The following is a 25,708-nucleotide window of genomic DNA, read 5'->3' on the forward strand; positions in this document are numbered from 1 at the left end:
GACTGAATCAAAACAGTAAAACTGCCGACCACAAGCGACTGCTTTCACATTACACGTAGTCATTTGATCAATTGTGAATATAAAAATGTTCATTTAGAGCACTTTTAAGGGACTTCCCTAAACACAGTTTACACCAAGTGATGTTAAATGTATCTTTGAGTGTCCTGCACCTGTACAAAAAGAATGAAAAACATGACAAAATAAACTTTACTTCACATTTAGTCTAATGTGTTTGGTTTAACACTTTTTTAAATGAAGAGTTCAAGCGGTGCGAACTCTTCATGAACATACACACTGTAGCTGTACGAGAGTCATGCACATGCAGTGAAACAATGTTTACCTGAGGCTACATGCAGTGTTGTGTGTAGTAATGTGATTATGACACAATTCTGCAGCTCAGTTATCAGCTTGTGAAACTCCCCCTGCTGTGCAACGCTAGCCACTCTCTCTGAGTCCTGTTCTCTGGGCATCAGCACCAAATATGGCTCTGGAACAAGGAGAGACGAGAGCTTGCAGAGATGATGTTTCCCCCGAAACGATATGCATCTATGATATTTGCAGGCATGTTGATTTTGCAGTTAAAGCACACATTTCTGCACAGTCCTGCTAACTTGTTTGTCCTGTAAACTTTGTCTTAACACATCAGACATACAGGGCGCCCAGCAGATGAGAAAGGGCAGATAAGCCTAGTGATCTGCAAAACAGTCCATGAATGCCTTCCAGGCTTTGAGCCAGGTCCAGCCCTCAAGATGTTTTCTGCCGCCCTAAGGTCATTATTGTTTTCCCGAAAGCCATCACACACAGACAGTGACCACTTTCAACTGAAGGTCAAATAACACTGACTTGAATGAATGGCCAGTGCTGCTGGGAAAATCCCAACATGTTTGACCACAGCATACTGAAACTCATTTTGATGCCTTAATGTCTACTACACATTGTAATTCTACGTTTTGTTTTCTTTTGTTGTACAATGTGCGATCAGGGTGTAAACATGGCAATGGCTAAAGTACCATACAACAGTTTACTCAAAAGGTCGGTGATGATATGAAGGAATGAATTCCATAAGGTTTTGTTCCATGGCAAGGCGTGGAGTAAATCATCCAACAGTTAGGATTTGCTGGTAAAGTTCAGAGTTATCCATAATCATAATAATTATCAGTGAGTTTAAAGAAAACACCTTCGACACTAGCATTATTGACATTTAAGTCACGCAGATTCCTTTAGATTTATAAAATTTCAGAAGGCCAAAACCAGAAATGCTAGAAAATTGAAGAAATGGGCGTTGCGCAAACAGTAGGAACCTAATAGAAGCTCCTAGTAAGACGTTTGTTTTAGAAGGATTGCTAAGGGACTCCCCCCTGCAAACAGCGATAATCATTCACCAGTGTTCCATATCAGCACGTTTTTTTCCTTCTCAGTTCATCTTGACGCACGTAAATCCATTGATCCATTAATCAATAAATGATTTTCTCATGCCCGCGTCAAAGTGAACGGAGCTCCTGCAGGTACTTGCTCAAAGGATAATTGTGGTTTATTACCACTTGAATTTTATTTTCAAGTCTTATTTGTTATGATAACATTATACTCACCAAAGTAACTGCTTCCATCTGGGAGCACGGCGACAATTTCATGAATTCTCTGCATCTGAATGTCTCAAAGATTGACTTTCACCTCTTACAGCCGAATACAAAGACACATATGTAACTCCTGCCAAGATTACGTAACTCTGTGTGTGCATTGCACGCAGAGGGATTATAAACCCAGGGGTATTTATCAGGCTCACAACAGGGCCTTCTTACTGAGGAATTGATTGTTCTGCCTGAATAAAAAGACAGACACAAAAGTCCTATTTTGTCACATTTTGCAGGATGCATTATAATGCGCCAATTGGGGTGATATTAGACGTGGCAACAGTCAAATGCCTCGAGCAAGCAAACAAACAAAAGCTGGGTGTCTGCTGCTCCAGGTTGGCAAAGGAAGTTGCTGTTTCCTCATTCGCAGTTATGGACGCAACACAGCTAAGTCCAAAACTCCTACTGTTCTACTGCCAATATGCTCTGACGCTGTCCCACATTTTGGCATGCAGTCTGGCAAAATGGGTTGCTAATGACAGTTGACTTTACATGACCCCCATGTTTTTTTCTGTGTGTGAGACCACACACACACAATGCCAAGTCACAAACAAGCAAACACTGCAGCTACACAAGCCACATGTCAAAGGGGCCCATGAAGGACTGGCACGGCCTGATCAGCAGAGAGCATCACTACATGATACACAACAGGCCATTTAGCTTTAGTTCACTCGATGCCCCCTCACAGAGACTGCAATGTGTTGTTTTCTGTGCTGGAATACAGTATTAGTAGGACTTTCACTTTTAATACATATTGCTGATAGTATTTTCACTTTTACTTAAATACATTCTGAGTGCAGGATCTTTACTTGCATTTGAGTATTTTTACATTGTTGTATTTGTAAAGGATTTGAGTGCGTTTGCCTCCACTGACAGGGCCTCTGGGCCTCACGATCGGGTAATAAAAGAAGGACCCAGCTCAAGGCCAGGGCTGCCGACCTTACAGCTGCTGCTTTTATTCTGAAGGCTCCGTACCGGAAGTGTTGTTGCTCAGCCGAACACCTGCGTGACATCTCACCGCAGTAACCGGTACGGGTGGACAAGGTAAACACGCTTTTACTTACGTGTGTCGAGAGGAGGGACCCAGTAAACACACCGTAACTTACAGCGGAGAGTGAAATTATTTGGTGGAGAAAACAAAGAGCGAAGCCAGTCGGCTAGTATGCGCTGCTAGGAGGCTAAAGCTATGCTAACGTATCAAGACCATAGGGGAACATGGACAAACACCTCATGAGATATGTTGCCAAGACGACGAGCCCGCCCGAACTTTAACTGGTAGCTAGCTACCCCTTGCCAGTATCAATGAGCTCAGATAGTAAAGCAAGAGTACGCCTGTTTCCGTAATCCAAATACCCAGACGTAGCTATGTAGCTAGCTAATGTCTCAGTCCCCACAGGTGTCCGATATAGGTGATAGAAACGTATCAAAGCACAATGTCTCACCCAGCTGTTCATGCTATTATTATAATGTAAGGAGACCTCTTAAATTTAGCGAAACTTTATTTAAGTCCTGTAAACATGAGCGTTAAATGATGACATTTATCTATTTGTTGTGTCACGTTCACTGTCGATCCTGAGTCCCAAGTTTATGAGAACGAGTCAATTAAAAGTGTGTTGTTGTTGTTGATTTGTTATGAGTATGACAACACACACAGGAAAACGAATGGGGTGTAGAAGTCACTGTCTTTGCTGTTTATCACGAGGCTTTATGTTGCATTCAGCACCGCCAGCAGGTGATAAAGTGTGAATATGAGCTGTGTTAAAGGTGTGGAGTTTGAAAGAAGGGGGCATTTAGGAGGCAGTAAGGCTCTAATGAAAGACGCCTTTGAGTTGCTTTATGGAAAATGTAGGAACCAGTGTTTTTGGATCTTAATCTATTTTAATCTATTAATCTGTTGTTGTTGTTGTAGTCCCCTAACTGTAAACGTGCAATGCTAAATGGATTACACTGTCACACATTGATGGAAGGTGTCCATGTGTCATCAGCAAATATCAAGTTGAACTGATTCTTGCGTTGCTGTAGCCCTTCACAGGAACCAGCCCCTGAACTGGTTCATATTCCTCCACAGAGGGTTCCATGTTTTTACTCAGCACAGTTATCCTGACAACTCAGTGTGACCTTGATTCTGAAGGATGTGGCTTATAGGTTGGTAATTTGGAGAACCTTAAAAGCCAGCCTTAACCTGCACCTCACCTCTTCTCTTAATGAAACAGTGGAGTTGATGCTTTCATTACTCCCGCCTGTGTCTTTTTTTTAGCGGTAATGTGTACGATGAGCCTAAACACACCATCAGATATTCTGCCGGCATGCAGTGGATTATGGTATACTGGTTGTGTTCTCCAAATTCAAGCAAAAGAAGGCTGCACTTCTTGGCCCTAATGCAGAGGAGCCTTTGTACTGGGACAGGCCTTATCAGCTCTAATGAGTTTGGAGGCTTTGTCTTTAATTGTGGGCGTGACTTGTCTGATTGAATGTGTGACTGAAAGTACTGAGAGCTGGACAAAAAGAAGACTGTGAATGTGACACGCTTACAGACAGAAAAAGTCACTTTAAGAAATAATTGTCAAGCTGTTCACCAGTTAAAACCTGAACAGGGAGCAGCTCTGGTTCAGTACTGCAATGAAATCATATAACACCCATCGTCCAAACTAGTTTTGGATGGTGATTTTCCTTTTTACCATTAAAACCTTGAAAATGGTTGGAAAGACAGCCCGTCCACTTGTCCCCATTTTATACAGGAAGGAGTGGGAAATTACATTGAAAAGTAAATACTACAAATTATAATGTGTGCACATCTGAAAGTTGTTCCATGCCACAAGTCATGCAAAGTAATTTTAGGACATCAATTACTTTACATCAGATATTTTGTTATTGTTTCTTTTTTATTTTATGTTTATGTAATAACGAGCAGCCTTTTCACATTACAGAGAGTTATTTGTCATCATCAGAAATAACTAATTAATTGTTCATTGTGTTTGTATGTGAAAGTTGGATTCATTGACTGATTTCTGCCCGTAGCCATGGCGACAGACTCCTCGCTCCTCAACTCCGAGCTGGAGCTACAGCAGCAGGAGGAGCTGTATCAACAGCTGCTGTTACAGGTAATGTTGCTTTAACGCTAACTGGGTTAAAGCGAGACTACGAAACTTTAGCTTAACAGCGACCGCCGTGATAACAAGTGACAGTTACAGGATGGTAAATGGTTAAATATAGTGTTGCAGAAGTGGAGAATAGCCGTAAAGCAAACGACGCAGTAATGTCAGTTACATAGCATTACCCTTCAGAACGTTTGCTAACATTAGCTACCATAAGCTACTGACCAAGCAAGGCTGTAGCAGTGAAGCCCTGTGGGGTATAGAAATGAGAAAGGGCTCGTTTTATTTCTGATGAATTCAACTTTTTAAAGAGGAACAATGTGTTATTTCTTCTTTCAAAAGTTTCTTAGTCGTGCTTTAAAAGAACAGTTCGACATGTTGGGATTACGCTTATTTGCTTTCTTGCAGAGAGCTTGATGATAAGATTGATACCCATTTGTATCTGTAGCTTAGCTTAGCACAAAGACTGGAGGAAACGGTTAGCCTGGCTCTGTCCACAGGTAACAAAATCTGTGTACTATCTCCTCTAAAGCTCACTTATTGACACTGACGTACTGGTCCCAGCCAAGAAATAGTACCGCACATAACCCCTGTAAAATGCCATTTTTACACTTCTACAAGGCAGATTTTGTTACCTGGACAGAGCCAGGCTTGTGGTTTCCCACTGTTTCCAGTCTTGCTAAGCTAAGCTAAGCTAAGCTAACCAGCTGCTGGCAGTAGATTCATGTTTAATGTAAAAAAAGAGTGCTTTCAATTAAAAAAACACCCCATTACAGGTTTGTTTAAATGGTGGTGCACAAGATGAAAATCATCTTTCCGGTGTTTGGAAGCAGATTTGTCTGTCAGCTTTGGTAAGATTATTGACATAACCAGTTGAAGGCTGTGAAGGAAGGTCTGTACAGGCTAGTTAGTGTAAAAAAAAAAGAAGAAAAAAAAGTATTTCCTTCCTTTCCCTACTGTGAGCAATGTCTGGACAGGTCTGAGTTTTGTTTGGACCGCTCTGTGGCTTTTCCAAATCCATCAGGAGGAAGCAGGACCTGGGAGATAAAAGAAAAAAAAAACCTTTCAAACACAGATAACATTTTCTCTAGTTTGTCCTGCCAGATTCTTTTTAAATTTTTCAATACTTCATGTTTCATAAAAACTGTATGACAGTATTTCTTTCGGTGTAGTTCAGTATGTGGAAAACTTCCAACTGGGTCTGCAAACCATTACTGAACAGTAAATACACTGCCGGTTATCTATTTAGACAATGGGAACGATGCAGACTGAAAATCCAGACTCCAAAGTAATCCGGCCACAACCTGGTAAGTGTCTCCACAATACAAGTTAAGTCAAATCTTCATGGATATGCGCTTTGCGTATTTTTTGTGTTTGTCTCATTGTTTCTCTTCCAGGCATGTGTGTGAAGACTCTAACACAGCCAGGCAAGCAGAAGGTCTTCGTCAACATCTGTCAGTCAAACTCAGTCCCGCCTCCACCAGAGCTGTCCAGAGAGGAGCTCGAGGAGCTGCTCCAATCGGACGATCCCAGCGGCTACAGAGTTCCCATGAGCCTCGGCGAGCCGCACACAGAAATGGACAACAGTACGTGGCTGAAGCCTGAGATGCTTTTTTTTCCCCCCATAAGATCTTTTTGTCCCCAGTGGTTTCCAGGTTTATACTAACTTATACTAACTGTTGTTGATGCATTGCCTTAATCTGTTTGAATTCACACAATGTATTTCAGACAGCTGGAACTTCACAGTGTTTGTAGTTGTGATTTTGTAACACAAAGTTGTTTGACCTGGGTCTCCATTTTTCCAGCCCTTTTTAAAAGCTACATTTTTCAATTTTAAAACTCTCACAACAATAACAGGCTGTTTATCAAATTGAATTCAGCCTTCTTTAAAAAAAAATAAAATGTTGATAATAGACTGTATTGGTGTCTTTCACACTTTTTCAGACTCTCAGGGTTGCACAGCGTATGATGTGGTCATCAACCAGGAGTTTTTCCAGATGTGCCAGGTGTGTGTGCAGTCTTGCTTTTCATCAGTACAACAATCTCATTTTGTAATTATTATTAAAGGCAAGAGATGTTATAATTGCTTGAGATGTGTTACAGTGCTTAGGTTTCATATTTAAGATCATGTCTGTATAATTTCAGAGTTGGCTCACATCGTGTGATTATGTATTTCAAATGTATCACATCTGCATCGGATGTGTTAGAAAGCCAGGATTTCTTGTTTAATCTGACAAACACAAACAAATAAGACTAATGAATTGACTGTTTGCTAAACCCCTCTCCTGAATAGCGATTGTCCAGTCATAGCTTAGCAACTGTAACTGGGCACGCCAGGCCTTTCGAGCTTGGGATTTCTCCACACGTTGAAGCGGAGTTCACGGGGTACGAGTTCTAGTGAGGAGTTTAAGGATTGGATTAAACAGTGTGTTTGGCTACTAGCTTACTGCCTACAGTAAAAAGCTAACACAGCGCTACTTCTAAGGCCAAGGAGCATTGCTGTAGCGAGTCTACATTTTGTGGTGTTACAAGTTCTGTTCCAATAAAAGCCCTGTTCACGATAGCACAACCACTGTGTAGTATTTCCCCACTGAGTTGGAGCTGGTCCTGGATGCTAAGGGTGTAGGCTAACGTTAGCCGCTCTGACGTTATCTGAAATATTTCTATTATATTCTTATAGAATATGACGTTAAATTGAACTTCCATTTAAAGGAAATGTTCTGATTGATTTCCTCAGCAGTTCCTGAAAAACCGCGCTGAATGGAAAAAATAGAAATTTAGGAAATTAGATCAGTTGTCTATTTTACGTGTGTGTATGTTTGCGTCTTGTAGAAGGATCCCTTGTTCCAGCAGTTTGTTATTCTGGTGTCTTTGGAGGGTTTGGAGAACAAATACAATCTGGAGCTAAGTAGAGGTAAGCGTGTGTTTATTTGTGTGCGTGTGTGTAACCTTTCCTTCATGTTTGTAGCAGTTGTCGAGACTCTTTTTTTTTTGTGTGTGTGTTCCTGCAGACTGGAAGGTTCTGAAGAACAGAAAGTTCTTGGGTTCCGTTAGCGAGCAGAACATCCGGACAAAGAGCAGGCCGGTGATTCAAGAGCTGCAGCCTCAGTATGTCCCTCTGGCTGTCTCTGTCTGCCTCTGTCTGTCCGAATGGACGGGTTAACTGAAAACATTTTTTTCCTTTCGAGCCACCCGGAGAAAACAAGAGCAGAGAACACAAGGGCACATAAAAAGAACTTCTAGAACAATACAGAGTGTGTCTCTTGGTAACTGTCTGAGGGGAAACTATTTTCACACACACACCAGCTAAGTTGACCTCACACTGAGTTTCTCACAGCTTGTAAATAAACGATTGTCTACAGCTAATAAAATAACTAAGCCTGCTGCTGCCAGCATAACTCCACTAAAGACTTTTTCATTGATGTAGTTGTTGTTCCTGCAGGTCTCCAGTGCAGATCTAAACCAGCTACAACAATATGAAGACTATTTAGACCATTATTGGTGTGGGGATTTCATCAAGTGTGTTCATTAAAGCCAATGAGATGTGTACATTTCTCTAATTTTTGGACTTAAGAAAAAAAAAAGTTTTCCAGTGAGTTTAAGATGTGTGAGTTTATGATTTGTCTCACATGCTAATGTCTCCCACTCTGTCCCTTTTACAGCAAGAGCTCCACTGTTACGGCTAAAAGGTAACCCTCCTCTTAAAGCCAGAGCTACTTGCCCCACACGTTTCTTTCTCGCTTTTTCCCTTTGTGTGTCATACCTTCTTTTTCTGTCTGTTTAATCTTTACCATATTTTCTTTATATCACCTCTCATATTCCTCTTTTTGTTTTTCTTCTCTCCCTTGTCTCATCATTCGCTCCTCACTCGCTTGCCTCTGTCTCCAGACCAGAGTTCACCTTGCTTGTGGAGCCCTTTGCTGGTGACCCGGAGTACCTCATTGCAGAAATAAAGCTACCTGGGGTGGTGAGACACACAATGCGTAACATACACAAACACACTCTTGTCTCTCCCCCTTTCCTCTCTTCAACCCTGTTTCTCTCCCATCATCTGCCCCAAATACAGCCATTTAAACCTTACTGTCCTGTTAGGCTTAAAACCAAGTGCATCAGTGATTTAGGGATATTTTGTAATGATGATAATTGTATTACTTTCTCTTGACGTACAAAGTACAAGCTTTGTTTTTTCCATTGATAGATGACAGATGACAATCTCAGAGCGCTTACACCATCGGGCACCGCATTTGCATAAAACTCTACGTGTCATACCCAGTTAATACTCACGAATGGCTGTGCAGGAAGGATTTAACTGTGGAGCAGCTGCAAGCACATGACATATAATGAACAGCAGAGTTAGCCGGGAGCCACCAAGGCTAAATGCTAAATAATCATTGGTCTAAATGTAGATTTATACATATATCTTATATATCTTTCTGCACTTTCTTTTGGAGGTTCAGTTTGGAACAGTGCAAAGGGGGAGATGAACTTCATGACAAAGCGGAGAGCACTCGTGTGAAGCGAAGCGTTCAATTGACCTTTTTGTCAAACCGCCGTACTGAAAATACAAACATTACACGCCCGAATGTTTTTCTACAGTAAATCTCCAAACCATCCAAGGGTTATGTTACAACGAACTGCATGTTTATTTATAATACTGTACGATAATACAAGGACTGACTGGCTCCACACTGCAATACCCAAACAATTCTGCGCTTTTATTTCCATGTGGATGTTGATTTTCTTTTTTTCTTTTTTTGGCCCGGGACGTAGCTGTAGCCTCAGTCTTTTTAGCATGATATCATGTATAGTACAAAGCCACCGTCAGCCTTTTGCAGGGTTCTCCTTTTTAAGTTTTTCAAGTTCAGTTTTCAACCAACTCACAGTGTTTTAGCTTTAGCATTAGCTTAAGCTGGCTTGCGACGGCTGGAAAAAAAATCTGTTAGCCACAGTTGTCATTTCAGCTGACAAAATCCACGGTTGTATGGAAATCAGAAGCCTGCTTTTGTCCTACTGTTTAAAAAATGGCTAATAATTTCAATGTTAAATCTGCCGCCATTTACTGTATATGTACTGTGTGAGAACGGAAAGCTTGACAGGCTTAGCAACAGTAACTAAGGGGATCAGCATAAAAAAATACAGTCAGACAAGCTGCTTCATGTCAAGTTGTATGTCAAACTGAACTTGAACTTGCAGCCGTCGTCTCGCTCTCTGGTTCTGGACGTCGGAGAGGACCGACTGGTGTTGACGGCTCGGCCCTCGCTCTTCCATCTCGACGTCTTCCATCCCCTCCTCGTCGACCAGGAGAACAGTGTGGCGCAGTACAACAACAGCACTCAGGTACAAAACACACACGCGTGCACACATACATATAGTTTATACTGCACACAGCACTCGTGTACTGTAGCACCAACACACCGCAAACACCACCACCGAACAAAAAAAGTGCATCACGTCTCTTAACATAGTGTACACTTTGTTCCTGTTGTCTTTTTCCCAGATCCTTACAGTCACCATGCCTGTGGTGTCTTCATGAAACCGCACAAGTAATGTCCATTTTATTTTTTGTTGAAAAATGATGCTGTGATAATAAAAGTGTTTTTTATGAAGTCAAATGTGTTATTTGATTCATGACCGAAATCCCAGTTCAAACAGTGTGTAAAATGTTTTTCTTGGTGCAGGAACGGACATCTGAGTGGTGCAAATCAAAGACTTGATATCCCAAAATGAATTATGTTAACTGTAATGAATATACATTATTGTGGAAAAAAAAAAAATCAAACGTGGAGTGCGTCTCGTGCTTCATAAGCAAGTAGTAAAAAAGTCACACTCACTGGGGGAAAGAAAAAAAAAAAGTAAGGTGCCACAAGTGTGAGAGTTGGGGACAGTATTTTCAACCACACCTCGTGGCCTTCATCAGCTTCATTTCACTGACGGAGGCCACGAGATCCTTGAGTGGTGCTCTACTGAGTCAGCGGTCAATAGCAGAAGCAACCAAGACAGAAAACTCCACCTCTGTCTTCAGTCCTCAGTGAAATACATACTCTTTAATACTGGATGGCCGCATTTTGGCAAAAGCCTTTGTATTCTCTTTCTTGTTACATTACTGTACCTTTTTTAAATGTAGCCGCTTGCCCTAATTAGACTTTTAACAATGTCTTCAGTAAATATCTCCGATGATATTAATAGAAGAACATTAGAATTCCGTTACACGACCTCTTAAACACTTTTTCATTTGGTAATGTAGCGAGCAGGGTGACCTCCACCACATGAAGTCAGACCCAATCAGGATGCATTGTAGCCAAAACTACGATCAAAACTACGATGTGGTGTGGCCGCTTTCTGTGAACCGCAAACCTCCCCTTTCATGGAAAAAGCCAACGGGTGAAGCAGTCAGTCTTCTATTTCTGGATGTGCTCTGGTCACCCCTCTGTCTGTCACCCCCCCCCCCCTCCACTCCTCTTTTATTTCTCTCTTCCTACTGTTGCTGAGCATCCACATCTGTTTCGTCTGGGTCAGTGAAAAAAGAAAATCAAGAAATAAGCGCACTGTGATTCCTAGAATCTTTGCAGGAACAACCATCCAATAACTGAGCTTAAACAGGATATTTGAACAGCTGCACAAATCAATATTTTTATATTAACAATTAATCAAATTAAGTTTATCGTGAAAGGCTTTCCTTGAAGAGGCGAACCCACTGAGAATTTTTACCTGACTCTGCAGAGTTTTTAGCCTCTTTTAGCTAGTTGTTTTGGTTTTGTAGACCCCAACTTTACTGTTACCGCTCCTCTCCCCCTGCCAGTTCTTCTCTGCCAGCTTTCTGTCCCTCTGTCACTCCCTCCCTCTTCATTTTGTCATCCCCCCCCCCCTCCACCTGCCCTGTGGCACCCCTCCATTTGTCCAGTGAGGTCATTCCTCTGTTCTTCCTAATCCTGCGAGGTGCTCATCTTTCTGCCTCCGCTTAATCCGCCTGTGGCCCCCAGCCCTGACCACACACACACACACACACACACACACACACACACACACACACACACACACACACACAAATCTGCACATTTGTGCACACAGACTCACAGTTATTCTTGTATTGTATACTCGGACACTCTGTAATTCTCACAGCATGCATACACACATAGTCATTCAGACAGCACGCACACACACAGTGCCCCTCCACTTCTCTGTATAAAACGACCTCTGTCTCTGTAATAGCCATTCTGTCTCTTGTGCCTGGGGGTACCGCACCTTCATACAGGTATGTTGTGTGTCTGTCTGTCCTTTTAATATGTCCTCTCTAGGTTTCGTTTTCATAGGATGACAGTAGAATGAAATACAACCAACAATTTTAAAGATTAATGTATGATTTTTCCAGGCAGCCACTGTTTTCTAGTCGTTTCACCAGAGTATCATCCGTCCCAGTGGACACTTTGTTGCATGTATTCAGTTTTGTCCGTGCTTTGAAAACTCTTACTCGTTGGTGTGTTCAAGGATCTGGCATGAGACCCATCGGCCAATCAGCAGTGTCTCAAAATCTCAAATGGGTCTCAAATCTTGGGTGTCTGAGCATGCCTGAATGCACCAACAAGGAAAAATGTCTTGTTAAAAGAAAAAAAAAACCCACCACCATCGCCATGAAACCATAATGTAATTTAAAAAAGTGAATTATCCGTCTCAAGCAATATTCAAGTCTAAACAAGTTAATTTCATACTGCTGTGAAATGAATGGAAATCAATGGCTACCTTGTGCATAATCTACAAATCTAACCACTGTAATGGTCCTTACGTGTCATTTTTGTCTCTGAAATCTGCTTGCTTCGGATTATCAGTACCCTGCTATTTCCGTTCTTGAAAACACTTCAATAGAATGTCAGAAATTTAGCTGTATATAAACAGCTGTGTGAGAATGGTCGACCTAAGTTAAAAGGTCTTTTCACCCAAATTGTTACCCAATAATTACCTATTTTCTTACTTATCCCTATAGTTATCTAGCCATGGCAAGACTTCTTAAGGTTCTCAGGGTTTTAGATATCTGCTTCTGAAACTTATGCCACTACACCAACACAATGGAGGTGAAAGGAATTTAATTTGTGTTCAACAGATAATGTTCCTCTCCGGAAAAACAATGTCCCTGTGAATAATCCACAGAGCTCACTGTCGACACTTTTTATTTTTAAGCGTGTTCGGTGTAGTATTTATTAGCAGGCAAATCTGCCTGAAAAGACACATTGCTGATGATATTTCAAATCACATTTTTCCCCACTGTGAGCAGCACAAAACATTCCATTCACCTCCGTTGTATTCGAGTGGCAGCGGAAATTTAGCGATGAATATTGCCAGCAATAGTGTATCCGAAGGAGTAGATATCACCTGAGGTAAGTGACAAAATGTGTTGGGGTTTTTTTTGTAATTTGAGTGAACCAACCCTTTAATACTTAAGTGTGTATTTCAATTTCATAAGTCACTAAAAAAAAAATCAGCTTTCTTAAAATACTGAATAGACTTTATATATAAAGAATGGATGGGTAAAACGTAAAAACATACTCAACACGAACTGTCACCTCTTGCATACATCTACACTTCTTTGTAGCTGTGTGTCTGTGTTAGCAGAGCAGGCACTCAGACTGCCCTAACAAGAGGTCCACACTTGTGCCAGACTATGTCCATATTCTCAGTCCTAAAGGCCCTCAGCAAATGGCCGAAATCATAGACACCACGGCACTGTTAGCTAGCTTGCATTTCCTTCTTTAGAGCTAGCCATCAAAGGTCTGACAGCTAATTAGGCTTTCATGAGTACAGCGTGTGTGTGCGTGTGTGTGTGTGTGTGTGTAGCCCACCACCCTTCGCGTTGTTCCTTTGCCTCTATGGTCACTGCCAACCACATACTCAAATGCTAACAGCCTGAGGTCAGGCTAGCTAACTTTAGCACTCAGAGGAAAGTAGAGGGTACTAAACAGGTGTCTGCATACACAAATGTAATCTATGCAGTGGGTTGTGTGTGTGTGTGTTTGTGTGTGTGTGTAGAACATTGACAGTGGCTAGTTCAGGTCAGTGTCAAGTTCCCCCGTTTGTCGTCTGGTTAGCGACCTTCCTCTTTTGTTGCCTTTGAGAGTGTGACATATTCGTCCTGCCACACCTGTTAATAACAGGCAGAGTCATTCCCAATGGGAATTTTAGGTCAGGCTATTTTCCCAAATTGTTTTTCGAAGTGATCAAAAAGGACATTACACAACTTAAACCCGACTCTGACAAACAATTTCATTCACCTCGAGCTAGCTAGCTGTACACCGAAATACATTGTCACAAGAAATGTCCCACAACCCTCACTTGTGTGCAGTGTCCTTTTCCATTTTGTCCTTTTCAAAAGGATTCACTGACTTTTCGTCTCCTCTCCTCTATAGAATCTATTAATAGCCTACAATAGCCTCTCTTTAAAACTAATGAGGTATTGTTGCACACCCATTCTCAAACATTGCCCTTGACTAAAATTAACCTTAAGGCCTGAGCCTGTTGGAACTTGACTCTTCTCCTAAATCCCCTTGTCCCCCCCCCCCCCTTACCATCTAGATCCAAACAGGCGATTTCCAACTGTCCCGACGGGTGTTGAAATGTGCACCTCTCATTCATCCACCCGCCATTTCTCCCCACCATCCCTCTCTCCATCCTTTGTGTACCTTTGCATAACTTTTGAGTAAAATGAGGCCTCCCCTCTCCATTTAAGATTACACTAAACGCCAGGTGATCCTTGTGATAAAGGTCCCATGAAAATTCTCTGCTGTTCGCAAAATACATACAATAACATACATATTTTAAAGAAATAGAATAAGTTTGATACCACTCTCATGTCTGTACAGTAAATACGAAAGCTATCACACAGCAGACGGGTAGCTTAGCTTAGCACAAAGACTGGAAATGGACTGAAACGGCGAGCCTGGCTCTGTCTGTAACAAAATCGGCCAGTTTTTAAACAGACTTTTGTACAGTTTAAACAAATGGCCGCCAACTGCAGCCGGCTAGCTTATCGCAAAAGCTGGAAACAGGGTTAGCAAAAAGTTGCTCATTTACACATCCAGCAGTTACGGAGCAACATTATCGTTCATTTGGAGACGTGTTTGTGTCCACCTGGCGAATGTAAGTCCAATATTTTATATATATCTGTTTTTGGCCCCTACCAACTCCTGAGGGAAATATCTGTCTGTTAACCGCCAAATGTTCCACAATGTTCACCCACTAGTCACTCATTTTGTCTGTCTGCTGTTTGGTGCTGAGCAGGTAGTGTACAGCTGATGATAAACCCATCAGTGAGTGTTTTTTTTTGGGGGGGGGGTGACAGTGAACCAAAACAGTAAAGTTGTGGGCCGGACAGCTGAACAACAAGCTTATAAAGCTCTGTAAAGCCTGTAGGTTCATCACTACGAGCATCACTGTCTGTGTAAACACAAACAGAGAGAGGATCGATAACAGTGCAATGGAAGATCGGAGGCTTACTCGTTTGTCGTTGAAAGGACTGATGGTGCCCGGCTATGCCAAGCTGCTGGGTCTGGCATGGCGATGGGCACGACAACAGACAGGGGAGAGATAAGGCCGAGCTTTCGACAACAGTTACCACCTCTATAAATTCAACCGCACAGTCACAGGGCCACTATAAATTCTTCCTGCTGACAGAAAGATGGAGAGTGGTGGAGAAGATGGGAGGGCATGACGGTGTGTAGAGGGATAATGGGGACATCCGAGAGAAGTTACAGACTCTTTCAACACTAATGTTGCTCACCTGTCCAGTGAACACCAGGCCAGAGGGAGAAAGGGTGAGTGAGGACAGGGGTGGGGTGGTGGGGTTGGGGGACTAGAAAGTGATAGAAACTGTATCTCTCTCTTGGTCCTTCTGCGTTTAACCCTTGTCACATTCTCACCTGTTGGCGCTCCATCAATCTCCCTGCGTCCCCTGCCAGGAAGGTGTCAGCTCACCCCCACTGTGTCTGTCTGTGCCTGGTTTTATGCCAGAACAATGGCAGCTCAGAGGGACAATTTATAGCCAAAACCATGTCAGCGTGCATTGTGTTTCTCAGTGCTTGTGTGTGTGTGTGTGTGTGTTTTGCTATCTCCAAAGTGATTAATCACAGGAGAGTAGGGACTGTGACCACAAGTGATTTGGTGACGATGACTCACTCATGTACTTATGCACAAGCCGGGCCTTCAAGCCTGCATTTACATCACATTTGTAACTCAGTATTTCAAACACACCAGTACAATACTTTTATAATGTCACCAAACACACCCATTAGCTGTAGTCAGTGAAGACTTCAAGACAACTTCGTATGCAAGCAACCATTACAAGGAGCAATGCATATTTCTGTCCTGTAAATCTTCATGTAGATGGTCGATATTCTCAGTTTGTAATGACCTTTGGCTGAGGTGGAAAAGTTGGTGTATCATTAAGAAGGAAAACGTGACAAAGTTACAGAGCTACATTTGGATGGAAAGCTGGCTACGTGTGGATAAGTGAAGACATTTACCTGCTGGTGCAGAAGAAGAAAAGTCAGGGGTTTGTCCAAAGTCATTAGGATTCATCCTCTGGGCACCATGAATATCTGGACCAAATTTCATAGCAATCTATCCAACAGTTATCAAGACACCAAAGACAAATATGTTAACCTCATGGTGGCTTCATCCTCTGAGGACCGTGGATGTTTTCCTGGGAACCCATCCGACAGTTGTTGAGATATTTCAGTCTGGACCAACCTGGTGGACCGCCTGACCGACAGACAGACCAACCAACATGGCCATCCCTAGAGCTAGCATGGCTAAAGTTATCCTTGTAGTAAAACATAGACATGCTCAATCAATTTTTCATATAGGCAAAAAGGATCTGGTCGGAAAACCTCAAAATAACATCACTTAGAAGGACTATTCACTTCTCAAAACAGAACGTTTTCATTATCATTCGATTAGTCTTTCAATGAGGCAGGTAATAATATCCCAGGAGCCAAAGTGACACCTTCAAATTGCTTGTTTTGTCTGACCAGCAGTCTAGAACCCCATGGCATTCAATTTACAATCATCTAAAAATAAGAAAATCTCATTCGAAAAGCTGGAAGTTTGGTGGTTTTTCTTTGATTTTAAAAGAGTAACTGATTTTCATTTCTGACGACCAACCAATAGATCAATTAATTGTTTCAGCTCTACTTCAGAGCGCCGCTTCCTCTATTTAATGTTTATTTTTAATCATCTGTATATTCCATTGCTTCAATTCTGCTCTCCTGATTTGTTTCTTGTACTTCAGATGGTTTATATTCTACTGATCCATTCATGATCTCCTTGATTTGTTTGTCATTTGTTTCTCTTCGTCGCAGCCATGTCAGATGTAGAAGAGGAGTACGAGTGAGTAGAGCAGCGTCCCTCACTGTTTATCCTTTGACATCACTTCACGTCATCACGTTTATTTCAGTGTAAATGCATCAACTGGTGATTTCTACCGATAAATATGTTTCTCTGTCCCTTTTCCTCTCGCCCCTCCAGGGAGCAGGCAGAGGGTAAGTTCAGTAGAACACTTCCAGCGGGTCGCACGCTTTATGTCTCTCACGAAACACAATGAGCAACGTCGGTGATGAGGCATGGCTTCGTTTCTCTTGGTCTCCTTTCTCCCAGAGGCTGAAGAGGAGCAGGAGGCCGAGCCTGAGCAGGAGGAGGAGACGGAGCAGGCGGAGGAGGATGGAGAAGGTATGGTTTGGGAGACTCCCAGAGTGCAAAGCTGACGGGCAGGACAGCCACCTGTTATAGAGCGCTGTAAGTCCTAAAAGCCGGAAATGAGTCAGCATTGTTACGCTTCCGGTTCCCTCAAAGTCAACGGGTTTCTTGAAGGGGTTTTTGGTTAGATGTCTGAAATAAGGTCCGTGGTTAACACGAGCTTAAGAGATTTTCACTTTTTGTTCTACTACATGAAACACGTCGGTAGATACCCCACTAGTAAATTTTGAAGGTTTTAAAAAAAAAAAGGCAGTTGCTAAATGAGACTACAGTGGTTGCCGAACACAGAAAGTCCTCTACTCACTAGTCCGCCTTTACTCTCTTGAGTGTTGATACTCCATATCTATCTATCTGATTTTTTACCTTGTCACTTCTGGCAATTCCATTTACGCTTCAAAAATCATAAAAGTGGTGACCATTAGTGAAGATTATCTTGCTGAACAAAAGTTGTTAGTATCATAAACACAAAGCTTATTTTCTGCAATAACTCTTTCTGCAGCACTCTGTAGTCTGGAGATAAAACTAGTCAAATGTGTTGAAAAGATGGTACAAAAAAAAAAAACAGTAGGACAGACTAAAAGGGCCGTGATTATGATGAAATGTCTCTCATGATGTCTTTTCTTGTTGTCTGAAGACGCTCTCAAAGAGCCCAGTAGTTGTTCCGTCTCTTCTTCTTCATAACTGTGTGAGTTATGGGTGACGCTGTACTAACTCTGACCTATCGACTTCCCCTTTATCCTGCTCCCCCATTGGCTGAAACTGTGCTGGTTCGGGCAAACAGAGCAGCAAGAGTACCAAGGTAAGGTGACAGCCAGTCAGTCACACTTTCAGACACCATCTAAGTCGCCATTACTCATACATTACTTTTCCACATGTAAGGATAAAATCATACCTGAGCATATTTTCATTGACTTGCTTGCCTCTGTTAGTGTTGTCAACATTGTACTGCTTTTTCCATCACCTGCTGTTACAGCCAGCGTTTTTAAAGGTAGAAACCACCAAAAACAGAAATCAAATGTGATATTTCTATCATCTTGTCGGCTTCCTCCAGAATCAATTATTTTAACATTTCCAGCTGCACTTTCGATTAGAAATGGATCAAATGCCCACGTGTCAAGTGAAAGGGATTGCTTGTAGTGACAAACTCACAGAGACTTATCAACTTCCCCTCAGCTTTCCAGGATGTTTTAGCTTCTTTTAGCTTGTTGTTTGGGTTTTGACAGTCTCCACTCACATCAACCTTTCAGCAAAAAGACCTTGGAAAGAGCACTGGATGCTACTTGCAGTCAGCGACGAGCAAAGTACAAAGTAGACAAAATGGACGACTGTTAGCTAGCACTTTAGCCATAGCAACCTTTTGGGATTAATATATCAATTGTACTACTGCTCCAATGAATGCATCTTTAAGAGCGCCAAGTGATAGACGGATTCTTCTTCATGAAGGAATGAAATCTCTTAAAACAGAGATATAAGGCTTCTCTCACAGCGTGGAGATGATCCACGCTACAATACGTTGTAGGTTTCATTTGTGAGACTGTAGAATGTTTCCTGGCTCTGTCTCCATTAGCTTCACACTAACTTTTGGAGAGACTTGAAAATGAAAGTGTTGTGAAGTGACAAGTCCAAGACAATAGAAATATCACACCGCTATGCAGCTTCTGTTTTGAAGCACGTTTTACCTTTAAAAGTTGTACAATGTCTTATTCATTTCTGCAGCTGCAACCATCGTATGCATTCTGACATGAGTAATTATTCACATGCACATACCAGTTGGGAGTTTTAGTCCTACAAGAAGTTCTCTGAGGATTTATACCGCGGTGAGCAGGGCCACCATGTTTTAGAGCTCGCTTTAGAGCAAATGATATCTACAACTAGTTGACTGGTAATGGTTTTCTGTGCAGTCGCGACCTTTGAGCGTATGGCCTCGGAAGGTGAGAAGGCTTTCCAGATGGCGAGATTTAGATTCTTTGGCCACGCCCATGACATGTTTATATCAGTAAAACTCTAATCCGCATTTACAAATGATCCATAATGTGCATTATGTAATAACGAATGTTCGCAGAATTTTCCACAGAACTACATTTCCCTACAGCCCCGGCGGGTGGTACATATTTGTGCCAGTAAGAGGTGTGGCTCTCATTGCATGATGGGAAATGATAGTTTTAAAGCAATAGTTAAACATTTTGGGAAATATGCTTATTAATGACCTTGCTGAGAGTAAGAAGGGAAGATTGATACCACTCTCAAGTCTTAATGGTATCTATGAAGCTAGCAGGTAGCTCAGCACAAAGGCTGGAAACAGCTAGCTAGCTAGCTAGCTAGCTGTTTCCCCCTTTGTTTCCAGTCTTTGTGCTAAGCTAGGCTAACCGGCTACTGGCAGTAGCTTCATATCAACTGTACAGACGCAAGAGTGGTATCAATCTTCTCATCTATGTCCCTGCAAGAAGACGAATAATCACTATTTCCAAAACTATTTCTTTAAGCTTGCTGCCTGTGCAGTATCAGATATTAACTTGGGACTTCTCTCAATCATTCCACACTTCTTCCCTCCTTATCTCCTCGTGTCGTTTTATCTTTTGACTATCTTTGGTCACTTTGTTTTTCCATTCTTTTCATTATTGCCTCGATCATCTGGTAAGCTGATTTCCTCCTTCCTTTGGTTCTTTACGTCTTCATGTCTTACTTCTGTATGTATTTCATTCTCCTTTCGACTGTCTTTCCTTCCTTCCATCTTTCCCACCTTCTTTCCTACATTTTCACCTGTTTCACCTACTCCCTAATCCCCCATCCCACTATACCTTTTTAATTCCTTTGCTATCCTCGTGCGTGTTTTCCACCCATCGTTAATGACTCCTTTGTTGCTCCATGTGTTATTTTTGTCACCCTCCTCCCACCTTTCATTCTGCCTTTATGTGGCTGGTCCGTCAGATCAAGACGCCCAGGAGGAAGGTGAGAAATAGCAGATGTGTGGTTCCCTAATGGGCTAAAACTTCAAACTAAAATTAGATCTACTCTTGTAAATCCCACTGTTTTAATGGCAAGCTCACATGTAGGAAATAAAAAGCTGTACCCTCCAGATTATAAATCACCCTTATTTTTTTTTGAAAACATTTAAGAATGGCCTAATAAATGTGGTCAATATCTACCAGTGCAGACGTTCAGTGTAACCCTGGATTGGTAAGGAGGCATAGGTGATATAAACAATATATCCTTGCACTTTTGTTTTATCATAACTAATAAAAAATTGCTTAATTTATTCTCGCAATCCCATGCTTGCCGTGCTTTCATTCACACTGACAGCTTTATTAAAAACTTTCAGATTTTCAAATTGTCCTCTCACAGGTTTGCGAGGAACATTTTTATTCACTCATGTGATCATTTTTGTGCTTGTCTTTCTCTCTTCTGTCAACAGAGGAGGAGCGCCCCAAACCAAAGTATGTTCACTTCATTGTATTGTGTTTGGTTGCAGCAGTTATATATACATATATATATATATATATATATATATATATATATATATATATATATTCTCAGTTCTAATCTTATTTTGATCTTTTTTCTCCAGACCTATGGTGCCTCAGCTTGCCCCTCCAAAGATTCCTGAGGGGGACAGGGTGGATTTTGATGTAAGTCATGAGAATGGGATTAAACCAGATCAGGTTCATTTCCTCTTTTTTTTTTCACTTTGCAGATGCATCATAAATCGTCTGGGAGCCACGGCTGTTAGTTTTGTAGCTTGAGAAAAGTCAACTCAGTAAACCTGAGTAAAACTGTTAACTCGAGATTAGCTTCTGCTCCGCTAGCTGTTATTAGTTGTTTTGGGACCAAACTGTTCTGGGGACTCCCTGAGAGGAACTGCGCACTGGGGAGCTCCCTCGAGAACTATTACTACCTTCAAGGGCTTTTTTTCATTCACCCTGCCAATAGGAACGCACAAGTGACGTAAGCTGACTGGTGGTTGGTAAAGCAACACTCAGCATCATGGACAAGGCTACTGTTACAAGCTGTTACACGGATTTATACAGATGGTGGCTGCCAGTGCTGCACTGGCTCGTGTTCGACCAATCACAGTACACTCACATCTGGACCCATCAATGACCACTTACATCTGGACCGATCACTGTACACGTCACTCAATGTTCCTCTTGCGCTGGGAGGGTACCTACTCTGAAGTAGGAGCTAAAAAGTGCCTCATAATGGCGTTCTAAGAACAACGTTCCCAGTTCTTGCAGTGCGAACACAATAAAAGTTCCTCCAGTCCAAAAACGCCTACTGTCTGAGGTAGAGTTTTAGAAAAGGTCAGTTGTCATGGAGGTTTCCATTTCCTCCAGAACCATACAGTCAAGAAATTGGGAATAGTTTTTGATCCCTCTCTCACTTTTGAGCCACGAATCAAGAAAGTCTCAAAATCCAACTTCTTTCTTCATTTGGTCCAAAGAGCAGCTGCCATCGTCCTCACAAGATCAAAGAAGTTTGATCATAGATCAAAAAACGTAGGTCTTACGGCGCACATTATGATTGCTGATTATTTCTATCCAAGCAGTTAAATGAATTTGCAGCCAATAATTAAAATGGCTGCTGAAACACGCACTCCCTTGCCCCATCAGGACATCCACAGAAAGCGTATGGAAAAGGACTTGCTGGAGCTGCACACTCTGATCGACGTCCACTTCGAGCAGAGGAAGAAGGACGAGGAAGAACTTATTGGCCTCAAGGAACGAATCGTAAGTTCACTTCTAAGTTCACATGCACAACACTTTCTCGCAAGATCCGTGTGGAGACATGAATGGTCTGATCCACAGGACAACACGGTTTTACTGCCAGTTCTGAACGTATCTTCACAGCGGTGGTTGAAAGTTACATTACATACATACAAATTCTATGAGTTGTTAGCAGTTCCACCAAAGAGACATTTCGCCTCTGGACTTCTTAGATGTTTCCATTTAAAAAAACTCCCAAAGAGGTGAAACTATCCAATGTTCAACAGAAAAAGCAAAAATTATAGAAAAGTCAATCATCTCACGACCCCTCAGATTTATTCTCCTTTATTATACATTTGAAGGTTTATTTGGATGAGTCCAAAAAAAAATAAGGACACAAAAGTCTCCTCTTTAATGTGATTTAATTTTTTTTTTTTTTTTTTATCCAAATGTTTGATAAATTGCATTGAAACGTTTTATGGCTTCTTTGCTTTGCTTTCCATCAGGAGGGTCGTCGGTCAGAGAGAGCTGAGATCCAGAGGGTTAGAGCAGAGAAGGAGAAGGACAGACAGAACAGGATTGCGGTAACACACACACACACACACACACACACACACACATTCATACTCACACACTAATGTACACATTTATCACTGAGTCTTCACATTGATGTACTTTACCTATAGACTGTAAACAGGCTCAAGGAGGCTTTTTGAGTTGTATTTCAAGGATACACCAGCCTAGTGTGTTACATGAATTGCCTAAATAATAAACCACTTTTAATTTATGAAATGCATAAAAAGCTGTACAGCATAAAGTCTCCCCTCCTTGTGCTTAATTCAACATGGTTTTCTTGCTCTTCATCACTCCATCCTTCTTCATCTCTCAGGAGGAGCGTCACAGAAAAGAGGAAGAGGAAGCCAAGAAGAAAGCTGATGATGAGGCCAAGAAGAAGAAAGTGCTGTCCGGCATGGGAGCGAACTTTGGAGGCTTCCTGGCCAAGGTGAGACAGCTGCGGTTATTCTCAGCAGAGATGATGATGATGAGGATGAGATGATGATGATACAGAGGCTGACTGTGTGTGTGTTCTTTCCCAGGCTGAGTCGAGGAGGGGAAAGCGTCTAACGGGCAAAGAGATCAAGAAGAAGACTCTGGTTGAGAGACGGCAGCCGCTTGCCATCGACTCTTTGAGGGAGGATGCGCTCAAGTGAGTCTCCTCCAATCGTATTTCAGACAGCTAACCAGTGATGTTTCACCATTACAGCAGCTTGAAACGGGGTATTTATAACCTGAAAGATGATTGAACCAATTCATGTATTGTAGATTTTTGTTAACAAAAAGGGATGATGGATTCAAGATGGCCTTTATCAATTGACCGTTCCCTAAAGCCCTCCCCCCAACAGGGATTGTCCAATCATGGAGGGGGGTTTCTTTTTTTTGTTTTCTTTTTTCTTTTTCACCCTCTTCAAAATCAAAAATACAAGAGCAAAAGTGTAAGGAATGAATCAAGCAGTGTGTTTGTCTGCTCTAACATAAGCTTCAAACGTTAGCATGTCCAGCTAACTAACTTACTACCTACAATAGTAAACTAAACGTTACTTCCAAGGCCCGTTTACTATAGCACATTCACTGTGTAGAAGCGGGCTCTGGATGCTACTATGTATATCAGCGTGTAGGCTAACGTTAGCAGCACTGGCTATCTGCTATTCATTGAATTTGGAGGAGTTTGTTCTCCGGAAGCCCCAGCCACACTCATTACAATGCTGTTTCTTCTGCATGGATAACCTGCTGGCGCGGACGCCGACCTTTAGCCTGGGACGTGTAAGCTTTAGCCTCAGTCTTCTAGCACAAAGTCATGTATGTGGCCACCCAGTGCACATTTAAGAGCACCTCTACAGGGTTCTCACTTGATGAGTCAGCTTGAAACATTAAAAAGTCAGCCAGGGACAGCATTTCCCACCTGCTCATGAAGCTAATGTTAGCTTAATTAGCTAGCTAGCTACAGCTGAAAAAAATCTGCTAACCACATTTGTCATTTCAGCAGACAAAAACGGAGGACGCTGCACAATTCTTTGTAATCTTGAACTCTGCCTCTGTGTGCCATAGTGAACGGGTGGCTTAACAGGTGTAGCAACAACAATTAAGAGGGCGGGGCTTAGCGGATAGTCAATTACAGCTTTAAAATTGCACTAGCCAATCATATTCATGGATTACAATCTAGACAGACTGAGTTAGTAGCAGTTGCCCTCGTGACCAGCTGTGGAGACCCATATTTGAACATTAGAAAACAGAAATGAGCAAAATAACCCGTCCAAATCCTTTGTAAATGTTGTCTTTGCGTTTCCAAGGCAACGGGCCCAGGAGATGTGGAACTGGATCTACCAGCTAGAGTCGGAGAAGTTTGACTTCATGGAGCACATGAAGCACCAGAAATACGAGGTACTACTGTTACTGCAAACAGCAATGAAAACAGGAGTTAACCGTGACCAGCCGGATTTGGGTTTTTGACTGTTGCTTTGCCTCCCGCAGATCATCGTGCTGCTGAACAGAATCCAACATGCTCAGAAATTGTGAGTATTTCCTTTTTTTTTTTTTTTTTTTTTTTTTAACAAAATGTGATAAACTGCATGTCTGCTGTTCATCTTCTACAATCCCTGTTTCATCCTTCCCCCTCTTTCCTCCTACAGTAAGAAGGTCCACGGCAAAGGGAAGGTGGGCGGTCGCTGGAAGTAAAGAGGGAAAGAAGAAGAAAAAGAGAAAACACAACCTCATTCATAACGAAAAGGGGAGGCAGTGTAAGAATGGAGGAATCCCACATTTCCTCTCCATGGTATTGTAGTGCCAGAGCCGCTCTGTAGGCCTTTCCTGTGTGTGTGGAAGGTGTTGAATGTTTCTTGATAGGATGTATTGATAATAAAATGACATGCACTCAGTCCTTAGTTGGTTTGGTCGCTGCACTATTTTTATTTGGTTATGATTTTGAAGTTGTGGAGCACACAAAACAAGGTCAACTAAATCAAGATTTGTTTTTTATTAACCTAATGAGTGTGGATCACAACCCCAAGATCGGTCATTGGGCTGTTTTTAGCTGCTGTACTGCAGTTAGTTGTCAACGGCTTTGCATTTCAGACTGCGATGAGCTAATTTCACGACAAAGGCTAATGTCCGCTGGAGAAAAGGGGTTGAAATCTTCAACAAAAAAAAAGCAAACCTCAGAAGGAGCATGTGGGGTTTTGATAAAAAGCCTTTACTTTATTGAGCAAGGGTTCGTTTATTTGTCAGAGGAAGATTATGGTTTCTTTTTCCTTTAAAAACCTCCATAGTCTTTCTTTAAAGGCCGTGACATGAAGTTTACCCTTTAATACCACCTTATAATCCATTTAATGCCACCTCTTCTCGTAGCCTTTAGATGATGCTTGTGTGTCCGGGCCAGACAGATTCAGAATATACAGCGTTGACATGGCAACTGGCCAACATCGCACGTCAAATCTAGCGTTGATCGGTGTGCTGGTGGTGTTCACGCGGGCGCAGATGTTAGTAGCTG

General features: G+C 42.0%; 2 protein-coding genes across 2 annotated transcripts; both read left to right on the forward strand.

Annotated features, from left to right (window-relative positions):
* Nucleotides 1-2,616: 2,616 nt before the first annotated feature.
* pih1d1 (PIH1 domain containing 1) lies at nucleotides 2,617-10,338 on the forward strand. Its single transcript, XM_070923442.1, has 11 exons — nucleotides 2,617-2,675; nucleotides 4,650-4,732; nucleotides 5,976-6,033; nucleotides 6,124-6,312; nucleotides 6,671-6,732; nucleotides 7,559-7,640; nucleotides 7,738-7,834; nucleotides 8,389-8,415; nucleotides 8,615-8,693; nucleotides 9,920-10,063; nucleotides 10,224-10,338. Exons 2-11 carry the CDS (start codon nucleotides 4,652-4,654, stop codon nucleotides 10,257-10,259), a joined length of 855 nt encoding a protein of 284 aa, XP_070779543.1. The 5' UTR covers nucleotides 2,617-2,675; nucleotides 4,650-4,651; the 3' UTR covers nucleotides 10,260-10,338.
* Nucleotides 10,339-11,838: 1,500 nt separating this feature from the next.
* On the forward strand, nucleotides 11,839-25,103 carry tnnt1 (troponin T type 1 (skeletal, slow)). Its single transcript, XM_070923822.1, has 15 exons — nucleotides 11,839-11,978; nucleotides 17,071-17,098; nucleotides 17,237-17,250; nucleotides 17,366-17,437; nucleotides 18,246-18,263; nucleotides 20,393-20,413; nucleotides 20,877-20,898; nucleotides 21,030-21,090; nucleotides 22,072-22,188; nucleotides 22,671-22,748; nucleotides 23,054-23,167; nucleotides 23,262-23,371; nucleotides 24,513-24,603; nucleotides 24,694-24,734; nucleotides 24,852-25,103. Exons 2-15 carry the CDS (start codon nucleotides 17,073-17,075, stop codon nucleotides 24,895-24,897), a joined length of 831 nt encoding a protein of 276 aa, XP_070779923.1. The 5' UTR covers nucleotides 11,839-11,978; nucleotides 17,071-17,072; the 3' UTR covers nucleotides 24,898-25,103.
* The last annotated feature ends 605 nt before the right edge of the window (nucleotides 25,104-25,708 follow it).

The sequence above is a fragment of the Enoplosus armatus genome, chromosome 17, assembly GCF_043641665.1.
Source record: "Enoplosus armatus isolate fEnoArm2 chromosome 17, fEnoArm2.hap1, whole genome shotgun sequence".
Lineage (NCBI taxonomy): Eukaryota > Metazoa > Chordata > Actinopteri > Centrarchiformes > Enoplosidae > Enoplosus > Enoplosus armatus.

Excerpts from the sequence above, each read along its gene's own strand:
- tnnt1 (XM_070923822.1), top strand. The coding sequence starts at position 17,073 with ATGTCAGATGTAGAAGAGGAGTACGA. Across the intron at positions 22,189-22,670 it reads TTGGCCTCAAGGAACGAATC|GAGGGTCGTCGGTCAGAGAG; the intron begins GTAAGTTCACTT and ends GCTTTCCATCAG. Across the intron at positions 24,604-24,693 it reads TGAAGCACCAGAAATACGAG|ATCATCGTGCTGCTGAACAG; the intron begins GTACTACTGTTA and ends TGCCTCCCGCAG.
- pih1d1 (XM_070923442.1), top strand. The coding sequence starts at position 4,652 with ATGGCGACAGACTCCTCGCTCCTCAACTCCGAGCTGGAGCTACAGCAG. Across the intron at positions 6,733-7,558 it reads AGTTTTTCCAGATGTGCCAG|AAGGATCCCTTGTTCCAGCA; the intron begins GTGTGTGTGCAG and ends TGCGTCTTGTAG. Across the intron at positions 8,694-9,919 it reads AAATAAAGCTACCTGGGGTG|CCGTCGTCTCGCTCTCTGGT; the intron begins GTGAGACACACA and ends TTGAACTTGCAG.